The following is a 16,715-nucleotide window of genomic DNA, read 5'->3' as shown; positions in this document are numbered from 1 at the left end:
CAAAGTCTTTTCCCTGGGGTCAGGGAGTCCAGAACTAGACGGCATGGGTTTAGGGTGAGAGAGGAAAGATATAAAAGAGTCCTAAGGGGCAACTGTTTCACGCAGAGGGTGGTGCATGCATGGAATGAGCTGCCAGAGGAAGTGGTGGAGGCTGGTACAATTGCAACATTTCAGAGGCATTTGGATGGGTATATGAATAGGAAGGGTTTGGAGGGATATGGTCTGGGTGCTGGCAGGTGGGACTAGATTGGGTTGGGATATCTGGTCGGCATGGACGGGTTGGACCGAATGATCTGTTTCCATGCTATACATCTCTATGACTCTATCTGTCTTAAATCTATCACCCCATAATTTGTAGTTATGCCTCCTCGTACAAGCTGATGTCATAATCCGAGGAAAAAGCCTTTCACTGTCTATCCTATCTAATCCTCTGATCATCTTGTATGTCTCTGTCAAATCTCCTCTTAGCCTTCTTCTTTCCAATGAGAACAGACCCAAGTCTCTCAGCCTTTCCTCATAAGACTTTCCCTCCAGACCAGGCAACATCCTGGTAAATCTCCTCTGCACCTTTTCCAACACTTCCACATCCTTCCTATAATGGGGCGACCAGAACTATACACAATATTCCAAGTGCAGTTGCACTAGCGTTTTGTATAGTTGTAGCATGATATTACGGCTCCGGAACTCAATCCCTCGACCAATAAAACCGAACACATCCTATGCCTTCTTAACAGCACTATCAACCTGGGTGGCAATTTTCAGGGATCTATGTACATGGACTCCAAGATCCCTCTGCACATCCACACTACCAAGAATCTTTCCATTGATCCAGTACTCTGCCTTCCTGTTATTCTTACCAAAGTGAATCACCTCACATTTATCTGCATTGAACTCCATTTGCCACCTCTCAGCCCAATCCTGCAGTTTATCCAAGTCCCCCTGCAACTACAACATTCTTTCACACTGTCTACTACTTCACTGACGTTAGTGCCATCTGCAAACTTACTAACCCATCCACCTATGCCTGCATCCAAGTCATTTATAAAAATGACAAAACAGCAGTGGTCCCAAAACAGATCCTTGTGGCACACCACTAGTAACCGGACTCCTGGCTGAATATTTTCCATCAGCCACCACTGGCTGCCTTCTTACAGAAAGCCAGTTTCCAATCCAAACTGCTAAATCACCCTCAATCCCATGCCTCTGCATTTTCTCCAACAGCCTACCTTGTGGAACCTTATCATAGGCTTTACTGAACTCCATGTACACCACATCAACTGCCCTCTCCTCATCCACATGCTTAGTCACCTTCTCAAAAAACTCAATGAGGTTTGTGAGACGTCACCTGCCCTTGACGAAACCATGTTGACTATCTGCAATCAAATTGATGCTTGCTAGATGATTACAAATCCTATCTCTTATACTCCTTTCCAAAACTTTTCCGACAACTGGTCCATAATTACCTGGGTCCTCTCTACTGCCCTTCTTGAATAAGGGCATGACATTTGCAACCCTCCAGTCCTCTGGTATTAAATCTTTAGATGATGACGACTCAAAGATCAAAGATCAAAGTCAAAGGCTCCGACACCTCGTCCCTAGCTTCCCAGAGAATCTTCGGAATAATCCCATCCGGCCCAGGAGACTTATCTACTTTCACTCCTTCGAGAATTGATAAACCTCTTCCTTGCTAACCTCCATCCTTTCTAGTCTAATGTCTTGTATCTCATTCCTCTCCTCTAAAATATGCTCCTTTTCCTGAGTGAAAACCGATGAGAAATATTCATTTAGCACCTCTCCAATCTCCACAGAGTCCACACACAACTTCCCACTTCTGTCTTTGACTGGCCCTATTCTTACCCTAGTCATCCTTTTAGTCCTCACATACCCATAGAATGCTTTAGGATTCTCCTTTATTCTACCTGCTAAAGACTGCTCATGTCCTCTCATTGTTCTTCTTAACTCTCTCTTTAAATCTTTCCGAGCTAATCTGTAACTCTCCATCGCCTCATCTGAACCATCTCACCTCAATGTCATATAAGCCTCCCTCTTCCGCTTATCAAGAGATGCAATTTATTTAGTAAACCACGGTTCCCTTACCTTATCACTTCCTCCCTGCCTGACAGCGACATACCTATCAAGGACACGCAATATCTGTTCCTTAAACCAGCTCCACATTTTGATTGTCCCCATTCCCCGCATTTTGCTATCCCATTCTATGCATCTAAGTCTTGCCTAATCGCATGATAATTGCCCTTGCCCCATCGATAACTCTTGCCCTGTGGCATGTACCTATCCTTTCCATCGCTAAACCAAACGTAACTGAATTATGGTCATTCTCTCCAAAGTGCTCATGTACCACTAAATCAAACACCTGGCCTGGTTCATTACCAAGCACCAGATCCAGTGTGGCCTCCCCTCTTGTCAGCCCTTCGACATACTGTGTCAGGAAACCCTCCTGCACACATTGGACAAAAATGGATCCATCCGTCATACTAGAATTATAGCATTTCCAATCAATGTTGGGGAAGTTAAAGTCCCCCATAATGACCACCCTCTTCCTTTCACTCCTGCCCAGAATTGCTTTGCTGATCCTCTCCTCCACATCCCTGCAACTCTGCGGAGGCCATAAATAACAACCAGCCGTGTGACCTCTCCTCTCCTGTTTCTAACCTCAGCCCACACTACCTCAGTAGACTAGTCCTCGTCGAAAGCTCTTTTAGTCACTGTTATGCTGTCCTTGACTAACAAGGCCACACCTCCCATCTTTTACCACATTCCCTGTTCTTAATGAAAGATCTAAACCCTGGAACCTGCAACATCCATTCCTCATCCTGCTCTAACCATGTCTCCGAAATGGCCACAACATCAAAGTCCCAGGTATCTATCCATGCTGCAAGCTCACCTACCTTATTTCGGATACTTCTGGCGTTGAAGTAGTCACACTTCAAACCAGCTTGTTGTCTGCCATCACATTCCTGTGACTGTGAAATCCTGTCCATGCCCTCCCTACTCTCATCCTCCTGTGCACTGGAACCACACCATAGTTTCCCACTCCCCTGCTGAGCTAGTTTAAACCCACCCGAATAGCACCAGCAAATTTCCCACCAAGGATATTAGTACCCCTCTGGTTCAAGTGAAGACCATCCTGTTTGTAGAGATCCCACCTTCCCCAGAATGATCCCCAATTATTCATGTACCTGAAACTCTCCCTCCTGCACCATCCCTGCAGCCACGTGTTCAGCTGATATCTCTCCCTATTCCTTGCCTCGCTATCACGTGCCACGGGTAACAAACCAGAGATAACAATTCTGTTTGTTCCAGCTCTCAGCTTCCACCCTAGCTCCCTGAAATCCTGCCTTACATCCCTCTCCCTTTTTCTACCTATGTTGTTGGCACCTACATGGACCACGACTTGGGGCTGGTCACCCTCTCCCTTCAGGACCCCAAAGACACGGTCCGAGACATCACGGACCCTGGTATCTGGGAGACAACATAGCAACCAATATTTTGTAAGTTTCAATCCTCCTTCACCATTATAAATGCTATTAAGTACAGACCCAGAATCCTCAGCCACTCCAAATATGACTCCTCTGGGCATGCTCCAATGCCAGTACTTCCTTTCTTAGATGGAGGGACCCAATTGCTCTCAGTATTTCAAAAGTGGTCTGACCAGAGCCTTGTATAGCCTCAGCAGTACATCTCAGCTCTTGTATTCTAGCCTTCCTGCTAATGTTGCATCTGTCAATCTAACTGCCAATAAACCTGCATGTTAAGTCTAAGAGAATCCTTAACTTCGACTCCCAAATTCCTTTGTTCTTCAGATTTCCAAAGGCTTTCCCATTTAGAAAATATTCTACTCGATTCTTCTCACCAAAATGCATAACCTCACAATTTCCACATTATATTTCATCTGCCACTTCTTTGCCCACTCTCCTAGTCTGTCCAACTCCCTTTGAAGCCTCCCCTCTTCCTCAACACTACCTGAACATCCATCTATTTTTATGTCATCTGCAAACTTAGCAACAATGCCCTCAACTCCTTAACATGAATAGTTACGGTTCTAACACTGACCTCTGTGGAACTCCACTAATCACTGGCTGCCATCCTGAAAAAGACCACTTTACCCCATTTTCTGTGTTCTCCCAGTCAGCCAATGCCTTGCCCCGAAGACCATGGTCTCTGATGTTCTTTAACAGCCTCCTGCCAGCACATTGTCAACGACCTTCTGGAAATTCAAATAGATCGTGCTCACTGGCTCTCCTATGTAGACAATAGACAATAGACAATAGGTGCAAGAGTAGGCCATTCTGCCCTTCGAGCCTGCACCGCCATTCAATATGATCTTGGCTGATCATCCTTAATCAGTATCCTGTTCCTGCCTTATCTCCATAACCCTTGATTCCACTATCCTTGAGAGCTCTATCCAACTCTTCCTTAACTGGGACTGGGCCTCCACTGCCCTCTGGGGCAGAGCATTCCACACAGCCACCACTCTCTGGGTGAAGAAGTTTCTCCTCATCTCTGTCCTAAATGGTCTACCCCGTATTTTTAAGCTGTGTCCTCTGGTTCAGCACTCACCCATCAGCGGAAACATGCTATTAGCCTTTTTCACTACCTGCTGTACCTGCATGCTTACCTTCATTGAGTGGTGTACAAGAACCCCCAGATCTCTCTGTACTGCCCCTTTACCTAAATTGATTCCACTTAGGTGGTAATCTGCCTTCCTGTTCTTGCCACCAAAGTGGATAAGGATCCATTTATCCACATGAAAGTGCATCTGCCATGCATCTGAGCACTCACCTAACTTGTCCAGGTCACCCTGTAATCTCCTAACATCCTCATCACATTCCACCCTGCCACCCAGCTGATGAAATTTGCGAATGTTATTGCTAATACCATCTTGTATATCCTGAAGATAGATTGTAAAAAGCTGCGGTCCCAGTACTGATCCGTGCGGTACCCCACTGGTCAGTGCCCGGCATTCCGAAATGGAGGGGTGGAGGAGTGTGGAAGGATGAGAGAATGCAGGCTGCGGCCCTATCATCAGCAAATTTGCTAATGTTATTGCTGATACCATCTTCTATATCATTAACATTTATTGTAAAAAGCTGCGGTCCTATGACGGATCCTTGCGGTATCCCACTGGTCACTGCCTGCCATTCCGAAATGGAGCCGTTTAATCACTACCCTTTGATTCCTATCAGCCAACCAATGTGAACTCATTTGTTACCTTTCAAAGAATTCTAACAGATTTCTTAAGCCTCCCCTTGACAAAGCCCTATTTTACCATGCACTTTCAAGTACTCCATAATCTCATCTTTAATAATGGACTCTAAAATCTTACCAATAGCAAGTTAACCAGCGTTTTGTTTTCTGTCTTCTGCCTTGCTCCCTTCTTAAACAGGGGTGTCACATTAGCCATTTTCCAACTGTCTGGGACACTCCCTGATTCCAGTGATTCCTGAAAGATCACCACCAATGCCTCTACAATCTCCACACCTACCTCCTTCAGAACTCTGAGGTAGAATTCATCCGGTCTGGTTGATTTATACACCTTCAGACCATTCAGCTTCCTCAGCACCTTCTCCTTGGTGATGGTCACTACACCCTCCTCTGCCTCCTGATCAGCTTGAAGTTTTTGTATGCTGCTAGTGTCTTCCACTGTGAAAACTGATGCAAAGTACCTATGCAGTTCCTCTGCCATTTCTTTGTTCCCCATTACTACACATTTTCCAGCAGTCCAATGTCCACTCTTGCCTCACTCTTAGCTTTCAGAAGTCTAAAAAATCTCTTGCATTCTTCTTTTGTATTACTAGGTAGCTTACTCACATATTTCAACTTCACAGGGTAAATTCTCTCACATAATGGCCACTGCCCTCAAATGGTTCCTTCATGTTTAGCTCCCTAAGCCAGTCTGCCTCATTAGACATCGGAGAGAGTGCAGCAGCTGAGAGACATGAATTAGAACTGCCTATTCCCTAAGTGGGCTCTACCCCAAGTTGCTCCTAAAATAAATCTTGTAGACTTTCCACAAATTCCTTTCCTTGAGATCTGCTACCAACCTAATTTTCTCTGTCCACCTGCATATTGGAGTCTCCTATGATTATTGTATTCGTGCTTTTTTTATATGCTTTTTCAAATTCCTGATTTATTTTCTTCCCCACACTCTGACTACTGCTAGGATGCCTGCACACAATTTCCATCAGTATCTTTTTTTCCTTTGCAGTTCCTCAACTTTACCCACATAGACTGTATGCCTTCCAACTATACATCAATTCTTGCTGTTTAATTTCATTTAATCAATTTAATTTCATTCCTTATTAACAAGGCAACCCCACCACTTCTGACTATCCTTGGATATTTAGTTCCCTGCCCTGATCTTGCAGTTACATTTTTGTGATACCCACAACATCATACTTGCTAAATTCAATCTGCGTGATAAGCTCATACTGAGTATATGTAAATAAGACACCCTCTGTCCTGTCAAATAGGATTTCCCTTTCATAAAATCATATTGACCTTGTTTGCTTATGGAACATGGCATATAACAGCGCAGTACAGGCCCTTTAGCCCTCGATGTTGCGCCGACCTGTGAAACCAATCTGAAGCCCATCTAACCTACACTATTCCATTCTTGTCCACGTATGATTTTCTAAAGTCCCTACTACTATTTCATTCATAACATATTCTACACTTGCCCAATGACAGTCACTAGGCTAACCAGCCTATAGTTTCCATCTTTCTGCTTTTCCCTTTTCTTAACAGTGCTGTTGTTTTTGAGATTTTTCAATTTTTCAATCTGGTGGGACCTTTCCAGAATCAAAGGAATTTTGGAAATTTACAACAAATACTAGTTCTATCATTTTCCTTGTACTTTTTCTCTCAAGATATTGATTGTTTAAATCTCCTCCTCAAAGTGAGTGACCTCCTCTCAGGCACCTTCTTCCTGCTCCTCCAACATAGATAGTGCAGCAGCTGAGAGATATGAATTAGAACTGGCAAAGTGAGCATGTTTTAAGTTTTCATAGTTCAAATTGTCATATTTCAGTGGTTGCTGATATCAAACTTAGACCATAAGACATAAGAGCAGATTTTAGGCCATTCAGCCCATTGAGTCTGCTCCGCCATTCAATCCTGGCTAATAAGTTTCTCAACCCCATTCTCCCGCTTTCTCCCCATAACCTTTCATCCCCTTGATACACAAGAACCTATCTATCTCGGTCTTAAATATACTAAATGACCTGGCCTCCACAGCCTTCTGTGGCAATGAATTCCATAAATTCACTACTCTCCTGCTGAAGAAGTTTCTCCTTACCTCCATTTTAAAAAGTCTTCCCTTTACTCTAAGGCTATGCCCTCAGGTCCTTCTCTACAAATGGAAACTTCTTTTCAACATGTACTCTGTCCAGGCTATTCAGTATTCTGTAAGTGAGTGAGTGCCACGTGCAGTGCAACTCTGTGATATTTTGTTCTGTCATCAAGCAGCTGGGAAGCCTCCATTTCTCCTGCCCTAATGGCAAAGCCTGATTTAAAACTTCAGTTTCTCATCCCTTGCAGTGGTGACAATGACAAGAGCTGTTCTGTGATTTCTTTCCCTGGAGGAGCGAAGGGAAAGACCTGTAAGTGTACAGAGGTGTGAACTTTGAGGGGATTGAAGGGCAACAATTGTTGAGGATCACAGAGTGGGATGGCTGTGACATTGCAATAAGATGACCCTTCATGTCAGTGATGAGAGGTCAGATGGTAATGAGTGCAGAGGTCTGAGATGATGTGGAAGAGAAAGCTAGGGGAAGCAGAGTGAAGAGCTTGATACTCGAATGGGTCGCACCAGTCATTTTTTTCCAAAGTCATAAGATCAATAAGTTTCTTGTGGCTTTGAATCCAGGAATGAGGCACCATTACCTCTGTGACATCATCCGCCACTTCTAACAAGCCTGCTTGTTACCCCAGGTTTGACCCACCCTTCCATGGGAAACAGAATCTTACACTTGGGCCTTCCTCTTCACTGCATTTCTTCTAGTAATAATGCACACACCAGAGATGCATGGTTCAAATTAACTTATACTCATGACGTTCCTGGTTTTGTCAGAACACAAATGATCTATAATGTTTCAGCTCTGACTCTTCCAGGATCCTTTTAAATACTGGAACTGAACGGGGAGCACGCTGGCTCAGCGATTAGCACTGCTGCCTCACAGCACCAGGGACCCGGGTTCGATTCCAACCTCGGGTGACTGTCTGTGTGGAGTTTGCATGTTCTCCCTGTGTCTGTGTGGGTCCTCCACTTTCCTCCCAAAGTCAAAAGATGGGAAGGTTAGGTGAATTGGCCATGGTATAATTGTCCATAGTGTTCAGGGATGTATAGGTTAGGTGCATTAGTTAGGGGTAAATGTAAAGTAATAGTGTAGGGGAGTGGGTCTGGATGGGTTACTCTTCGGGAGGTTGGTGTGGATTTGTTGGGCCAAACGGTCTGTTTCCACACTGTAGGGATTCTAAGTAAATAGACTGATGAGGGTCATCATTATTGTCACCTGTTATAACTGTTTCAGAACCTCAAAAAATGGATCAGGATACTGTGGGCATAAGTTAAATAGACACTGAAAAATGTATTGCTGGAATCTACGTTTCCTGAGGCACTGTCAGCACCTTTTCTATAAGCAATACAGAAATTAACATTCACCATACAGTAAAAGAACCAGGTATGCTTAACCTAAATGTAATACTTGTTCAGCCTCAGTTAGTTTAACTTGCTATTCTTTTGTGTCTATACTACAGGAAACACATGAAAGCTCTGGAGAGGGTACAGAAACAATTTCCTAGATGGTTCCACAGTTGAGAGATTACAGTTACTTAGATAAATTGCAGAAGCAGTGTTTGTTCTTAAGGCAGAGGAGATTGAGAAGATATTTGATAGACTCTTTTAATATCCTTAAGTGTTAGACAGACTACGGAAAAGACAACAGTTTCCAGTGGCTAAACCATCAATAAGAAGACAGCACAGATGTAAGGTGCCTGGCAGAAAATGAGTGGTGAAAGAAAGGAAAAGATTTTTGTATGTAATGAGTTGTCAGGATTTGAACTGCACTACATGAGAGTGGTGGCACATATGGAATCAATGTACCCTTTCCAGGATACAGCGAAAGATGCATGGAACTAACTGGATTGTTTTTCCAAAGACCCAGTGCAGATTCAATAAACCAAGTACCCTCCTTTATTGCTATACTAGTCTATGATACTACTAAATACTCACCATACAAGAAGGTTTATGATTGTGATCATTCGGATATTGTAGGTTTTAACCAAATGAATAATTGCATGAGACTGGTTACTTTTAGACTTCATATCTTCAAGCTGAAAGGAAAACAGATATAATTCAGTAATTTTGCTCATTAGTAGAAAATGTTGTTGTTCTTATCTCATATTTATAATTCATGTTAGTCATAGATGCTCCAGAAAGTTTACTTTGCAATATTTTTAAAGAAGTTATAGTTTTTGCAATTTCCTTTTTCCTCCTTTAACTGTCACCTACTGTATTGGCTCTGCATCACGTCGAATAGTGTGGCACTGGAAAAGCACAGCAAGTCTGGCAACATCTGAGGAGCAGGACTGTCAACATTTTGGGCATAAGCTCTTCATCAGGAATGTGCATCACATGTGCATAATGGATGTGGGGCTCAATAGAAAATCTTTATAATAAAGTCCTTTATTTTAAACACCAAGCCAAGTCACAGTTAAAGCTATTGGCTCAGAGAAATATTATTCACATCATATCACTCTCATTCATGTTTGAAAATGCAAAATTATTTTGTCAGTTAAGGGTACGCTGCAAAATATTTATTCTAACAAGAAATTCTAGCAAACATATATTATGGGTTTAGGAGTACTCTTTGCAAAATATTTATACTGAAAATAAATTGTGTACGTATTAAAAATCTTCCTTCAATCTCCATCAAAGCTCTGTATGTGGAGCATTGCGGGTAGCGCTAACAGTTTGAGTATTTTCTGCAGAATGTATTCTCCTTTCAAAACAGGATGTTTTGCACTCAATCGATAATTGTTCACTGTGCTTTATTGTTATAGTATCATTCTGCAGCTGCTTACCCAGAATTGTAAAACAGACAGTAATGTATCAACAACACAATGACAAAAACGGATAAATGCATATGGGAAGAACGATAATGATGCTGCTGATTTGTCATGGCAGCAACTTTATAGTGCTGTCTTTGTTCCCGTCTACTATGGGCATCAAACAGAATGAGAAACAGGTTCATGGCAGGATGGATTCTCGATCCCGGGTCATATGTTGGACAAACCTGATTTAGAGTATGATGTGAAAGTGAATGATCTGGTGAAGCAGCCTGTTCAGCTAGTGTGCAAACAAGAGGGAAATGAACTGACAGAATTGCAAGGAGGATCCCTTCAACTTTAGGCTATTTCCCTCCTGTGTGTGGTACAGATGGGCTCACTATCAGTGGCAAACGTGGAAGTAAAGGAATCTGTGATTGGGAGAGCAGCAAACAGTGCTCAGTGGTTTTATATAAGATAGTCTGAGTCCTGAACACTGCTGGTAACAGCAGTAAGTTTGCTGGGAGAGGGAAGGAACTGAGGAGGGACTGCATTCCTGGGCAGGAGGCACTCTGTTTTGCCGTGAGCTGTTGAGAGAAAATCTAGTCTCTCCTCATTCCATGTAGGCACTTATCTTGGAAAGGACTGCAGTCAATCTGCTGGACTAGACTGTGGGATGAAGGGCTTTTGCCCGAAACGTCGATTTTACTGCTCCTCGGATGTTGCCTGAACTGCTGTGCTCTTCCAGCACCACTAATCCAGAATCTGGTTTCCAGCATCTGCAGTCATTGTTTTTACCCTGTGGGCAAATATGTAAGTCAGTGCAGAAGGAACGGAGGCAGTGAATGTGCAGGGTGTGGAGGAAGTGTACTAGGGATGGAGGAAGTGTACAAGGGAGTAAGGATCTGAGAGTGTGTACGTGGGAATGCGTGTGTGAGGGAGAACGCTAAGAATTAATATGAGCCTGACACACACCTTCCCCGACCTTCTCATCCTTCTCCAAAACCTCTTAGCACACTGGGCTGGGAGAGAAAACCCAGACTGAAACACAATTCACTTGTGTTTCCCACTCTTATATGAATTCTGCCAAGGCCACTTGGTAGTGTATGCCACAAGAGGCAAATGAAAAAGGGCTTTTGCGTGAAACGTCGATTTTCCTGCTCCTCAGATGCTGCCTGACCTGCTGAGCTTTTCCAGCACCACACTCTCGACTTTAATCTCCAGCATCCGCAGTCCTCACTTTCATCTAAATGAAGAATTTGTGTTAGTTAAACCCAATGCCCCAGTCTAGCCCCAGTTCCCTTGTGGCAGGACTTAGGCCCAGTCTGTTTGTCTGTCTCGCTCTCCCAAGCTCTGCAAAAATGAACAAAGACAAAGGACAAAGACAATTTACAGCCCAGGAACAGGCCCTTCGGCTCTCCAAGCCTGAGCCGATCCAAATCTACTGTCTAAATCTGTCGCCCAATTCCTAAGCATCTATATTCCTCTGCTCCCCACCTACCCATGCATCTGTCCAGATGCATCTTAAATGCATCTACCGTGTTTTCCTCTACCACCTCTGCTGGCAGACGCCCACCACCTTTTGTGTAAAGTACTTGCCGCGTGTATCCCCCTTAAACTTTTCACCTCTCACCATGAAGTATGACCTCTCGTTATTGAATCCTTCACTCTGGGAAAAAGCTTATCTCTATCTACCCTGTGTATACCCTTCATGATTTTGTTGTCCTCAATCAGGTCCCCCCTCAATCTCCTTTTTTCTAATGAAAACAAAACTAACCTACTCAACCTCTCTTCATAGCTAGCACCTTCCATACCAGGCAACATCCTTGTAAACCTTCTCTGCACCCTCTCCAAAGAGTCCACATCCTTTTGGTAATGTGGTTACCAGAACTGTATACAGCATTCCAAATGCGGCCGAACCAATGTCGTGTACCTGCCAGCTCTTATACTCAATACCCTGTCTGATGAAGGCAAGCATACCACATGCCTCTTGACCACTCTATCCACCTGTGCAGCTACCATCAGGGTACAATGGACCAGCATTCCCAGATTTCTCTGCTCATCAACTTTTCCCAAGGCTCTTCCGTTTACTGTATAATTTGCTCTAGAATTAGACTTGCATACATGCATTACCTCATATTTGCCTGGATTGAACTCCATCTGCCACTTCTCCACCCAACTCTCCAGTCTATCTATATCCTCTTGTATTCTTTGACAGTCCCTTATGCTTTCTGCTACTCCACCAAGCTTCATGTCATCTGCAAACCTGCTGACCATACCAACAGTGCCCTCTTCCAGATCATTCATGTATATCACAAACAACAGTGGCCCCAACACTGATCCCTTGGAAGACCACTGGTCACCTTTCTCCATTTCGAGAAACTCCCTTCAATTACTACTCTGTCTCCGGTTGTTCAACCAGTTCTTTATCCACTCAGCTAGAACACCCTGCACACCTTATCAAGTGCATTACTAAAGTCCATGTATATGACATCAACAGCCCTTCCTTCATCTATCAACTTGGTCACTTTCTCAAAGAACTCTATTAAGCTGATAAGGCACAATCTCCCCCGCACAAAATCATGTTGCCAATCACTGATAATCCCATTCTTTTCTAAACATAAATAGATCCTATCCCTCAGTACCTTCTCCAGCAACTTTCCCACCACTGACGTCAGGCTCACTTGTCTGAAGTTACCTGGAATATTCCTACTACTCTTCTTACACAGGGGGACAACCCTCCACTCCTCTGGCACCTCAACTGTATTTAAGGATGCCACAAAGATATCTGTCAGGGCCCCAGCTTTTTCCTCTCTCGCCTCTCTCAGCAACCTGGGATAGATCCCATTTGGTCCTGGGGATTTGTTCACCTTAATAACCTCTAGCCTACCCAACACATCTTCCCTACTTATGTCAACGTGATCCAGACTAATCAAACTTCTATCTCTAATCTCAACATTCATCATGTTCCTCTACTCAATGAACACTGATGCAAAGTAATCATTCAGAATCTCACTCATTCTCTCAGGTTCGACACACAGCCTTCCTTCATTATCCTTTAGTGGACCAATCCTTTCTCTAGTTACCCGCTTGCTTCTTATATAAGAATAAAATGCTTTGGGAATCGCCTTAATTCTGCTTGCTAAAGCTATTTCATGACTCCTTTTAGCCCACTTGATTCCTCGTTTAAGACTTGTCCTATCTTCCGATATTCCTCCAGGGCCCATTATGTTCTTAGCTGCCTGGATCTTAAGTACGCTTCCTTTTTCCTCTTGTCTAGATTAATGAACCAGAGTTTTTTTTAATGACAAATAACCAATTTAACTGGTTATTAAGAGTTCTGGAGCTTCTTTTGAAATCAGATTTCACCACCTGCCCCATGTTGGGATTTCAGCCCTGACCTCAAACATTAGTCTGTGACTCTGAATTACGATTGTATATTATATTATCACTATACCACTACCTACCTACTTACTAAATGAGAAAAATGGTATTCTCATTTAGCATTGCTATTTAGCACTTTTCAAAGGTGTTCTTTATTAAATACTAACAACAATAGTTGTTTGAGCAAGATTTCATTAAGCAGCACCTTTAGGAAAAATAATAGCTGTAAAAATGGCACTGACACAGTTCAACTTTTAACTACACAAAGAAACAAGAATATATCAAGGCTGAAATCTTGCTTTACAAGTGTTTAAAGAAATGAAGACTCTTTTGGGAGTAAAACTGGTTACAACTTCTGCTTATCGCCCACAATTTGAAGGTTCATTGAAAAGATGGCATCAAACATTGAAGACCAAGATTAGCATGTATTGTTGAGAATGTCCTAATCATAGAATCACTACTGTGTGGTAGCAGGCCATTCAGTCCATCAAGTATATACCAATAATCTGAAGAGCATCCCACCCAGACCTCCCCATGCCCATGATCCTGCATTTCCTCTGGCCAATCCATCTAGCCTGCATATCTTTGGAATGTGTGCAGAAATCCAGGAAGAAAGTGCAAACTCTACACAAACCGTTGCCTGAGGATGGAATCAAAGCTGGTCCCTGCTGCTGTGAGGCAGCAGTGCTAACCACTGAATCACTTTGCCACCCCAAATGATTCGAAGAAATGATTGCCTTCTTATTTTTAGACATTAGGGATATTCCTAAGAAGTCTGTTGGGTTCAGTCCTTTTGAAATGATGTGGATATGTTGTAGGGTCCCACTTAAATTGAAGAAAGAATATTTGATAAATCGAACTCAGAAACTCTTTTTATAATTCACTCATGGGATGTAGGCATGGTGGCTGCCCATCCCTCGTTGCCCTTGAGGAGCTGCTAGTGAATTGCCTTCTTGAACGGCTGCAGACCCACAATGCCATCAGAATCCCTACAGTGTGGAAACAGGCCATTCTGCCCTTCAGCCTCCGAAGAGTAATCCATCCAGACCCATTGCCCTACTATGCTATATTTACCCTAAGTAGTACACCTAACTAACATGTCTCTTGAAACTATGGGCAATTTTAGCACGGTCATTTCACCTAGCCTGCACATCTTTGGATTGTGGGAGGAAACCAGAGCACCCAGATAAAACCCACACAGACACAGGTAGAAAACTCCACACAGACAGTCGCCCGACGGTGGAAGCGAACCCCGGTCCCTATTGCTGAGAGGCAGCAGTATGAACCATTGAGCCACTGTGCTGCCTTATCAAAGAGGGAATTTGAGGATTTTGACCCAACTCACTAGAACAAGCCATCACTCACCAGATATCTGCCAAAAGGTTAACAGTCCTTGTCCCTACACCATCTTTACATGCCTCTGTGCACCTGCACAAGCATTACTTCCTCACATGGTTGCTGATATTTAGGCCAGACATGGCAGACAGGAGGAACTTGTTGACCCACTATGCAGGCAGGTACACAAAGGTCTTTCTGAACAAGGTGATGCAGAAGCAAGGCTTTCTCTTGCCCCTTCCAGAACCAACAGTACAGGTCACGAGACCAGACTAAGCTAGCCTGGTCTGAGGTTCCCATCTGGGATTGGAAAGTCACATACATCTGGAGGAATGCTCAACACTGATGGAGCAGATCGTTGCTCTTCTCCCAGTCTGTCAGCACTGTCACCATCTTCCCTCCCATACTTTGCACTCACTCTATCCTTGCTGATATACTCACCTTACACCAAAGCTCGTACTGCCTGGTGAGAAAATCATCATACCAAGTTGGGAAAAGAATAAAAGATGGACTGAGATGCTCCAAATATCGAGATAGGCCTCACTGGACTTCTCACCCAATTTTGCCACAAATTCAATCACACCCACATTTCTCAAACCCCTCTAAAATCCCATCCAAAGTGGTAGTGTTATTACCTATCTCTGGGGAAATATAAGAAGCAAGATTCAGTGGACCTCATCAAATCAAAAAGAAATTACATTGATGCAAATCGTGTATGTAAGTACTCCAGACAGGAGGAAGGATCAGTGTGTGGGTCTGTTAAAGAAGTATTATGACATGGACGATATGAGTGTATTTATGGTAGTGAAAGAACTTGGGAGTGAAAATAAAATATCAAAACAATTAGCGTACGAATTAGAAATTTAAAATTCAAAAGTTGATCCTCTTGGAACCAGATTGGATAATGTGAAGGTGCTTAAAAAGTTAGATAGCATCATATTTTAACTTGCAGAAAACTATCAAGATAACTTACAAAAGCTTTCACAGAATTGATATCTGTGCATAAGTCAGGTTAAACAACCTTGGCTCTTCATGGTTTTACAGCAGGGGATGTGTTTCCTATAAAACAACTTCCTTACAGGGTCAGCCTAAATAAATTAGCTCAAGTGAGGTAAGTGGTGAAGTTCGTGGTAAAAAAATTACAAAATTGAACTGATTCCAGGAGTTAGAGCCCACTTATCATGATGGTGCTGAAACTAATGGCTCACAGCAATTCTGTATTGAGTATTGCAATATCAACCCAGTAACAACAGTGGATTTATATCCTACTCTATGACTGAAGGATTGCTTTGAAAGAACTACGATAACTAGACACACATGATTTGTCATGAAAATTAACTTGCAAATGGGTATCGGAGATTCCCATTGACTGATCAAGTCAAAAAACTCGGGTTGACACAAGCAATGCAAAATCACACTGTTTGGAAAGAAACATATACCCACAATGTTCCATGCGTAAGCAATAACTATGTAATCGCATAGCTTATATCAAGAATTTGATTACTTTAGTCAAAGCTGGGAAGAGCATCGACAACTCTTGACTGAACTGTTGATCAGCTACAAATAGCCAATTTGGTTATATATTTGGCTAGAAGTGAATTTGTTAAATCGATAGTAACTTACTTTAGGCCATACTTTGCAACAAAGCCAAAAAGCATTTACAAATAATGAAATTTTGCAACATGTTGGCATGAGTGATTTTATCGAAAATTTATTCCGATCTTTAGACCATTTAAAACATTTCTCAAGAGAAAGCAGCAAGTTTGAATGGAGCCAAGAACATTAGAGTCTCTTTGACAAATTTAAAGCTGAACTTACAGCCACACTGGTGTAAGCAGTATCAAAGTATGAGAAGCCATTCAAACTGGCTATTGATATCAGCAATATTGCTACGGGTGCCTTTTTACTACAGGATGACAGTGTTAATGACC

The 16,715-nt window shown here is 42.9% G+C and overlaps 1 protein-coding gene across 1 annotated transcript in view; it reads right to left on the bottom strand.

Moving 5' to 3' along the window:
* Window positions 1-16,715, bottom strand: part of LOC122556563 (solute carrier family 22 member 5-like) — a 110,601-nt gene that overhangs the window by 41,864 nt on the left and 52,022 nt on the right. Inside the window, exon 6 of the mRNA XM_043703377.1 lies at window positions 9,251-9,351. Coding sequence (XP_043559312.1) covers window positions 9,251-9,351 — 101 coding nt within the window. The remainder of the gene's footprint in view (window positions 1-9,250; window positions 9,352-16,715) is intronic.

Source organism: Chiloscyllium plagiosum, chromosome 14, assembly GCF_004010195.1.
Source record: "Chiloscyllium plagiosum isolate BGI_BamShark_2017 chromosome 14, ASM401019v2, whole genome shotgun sequence".
NCBI classification, from domain to species: domain Eukaryota; kingdom Metazoa; phylum Chordata; class Chondrichthyes; order Orectolobiformes; family Hemiscylliidae; genus Chiloscyllium; species Chiloscyllium plagiosum.
The sequence above is the reverse complement of the archived record's forward strand: the minus strand, read 5'-3'. Positions and strand labels throughout refer to the sequence as shown.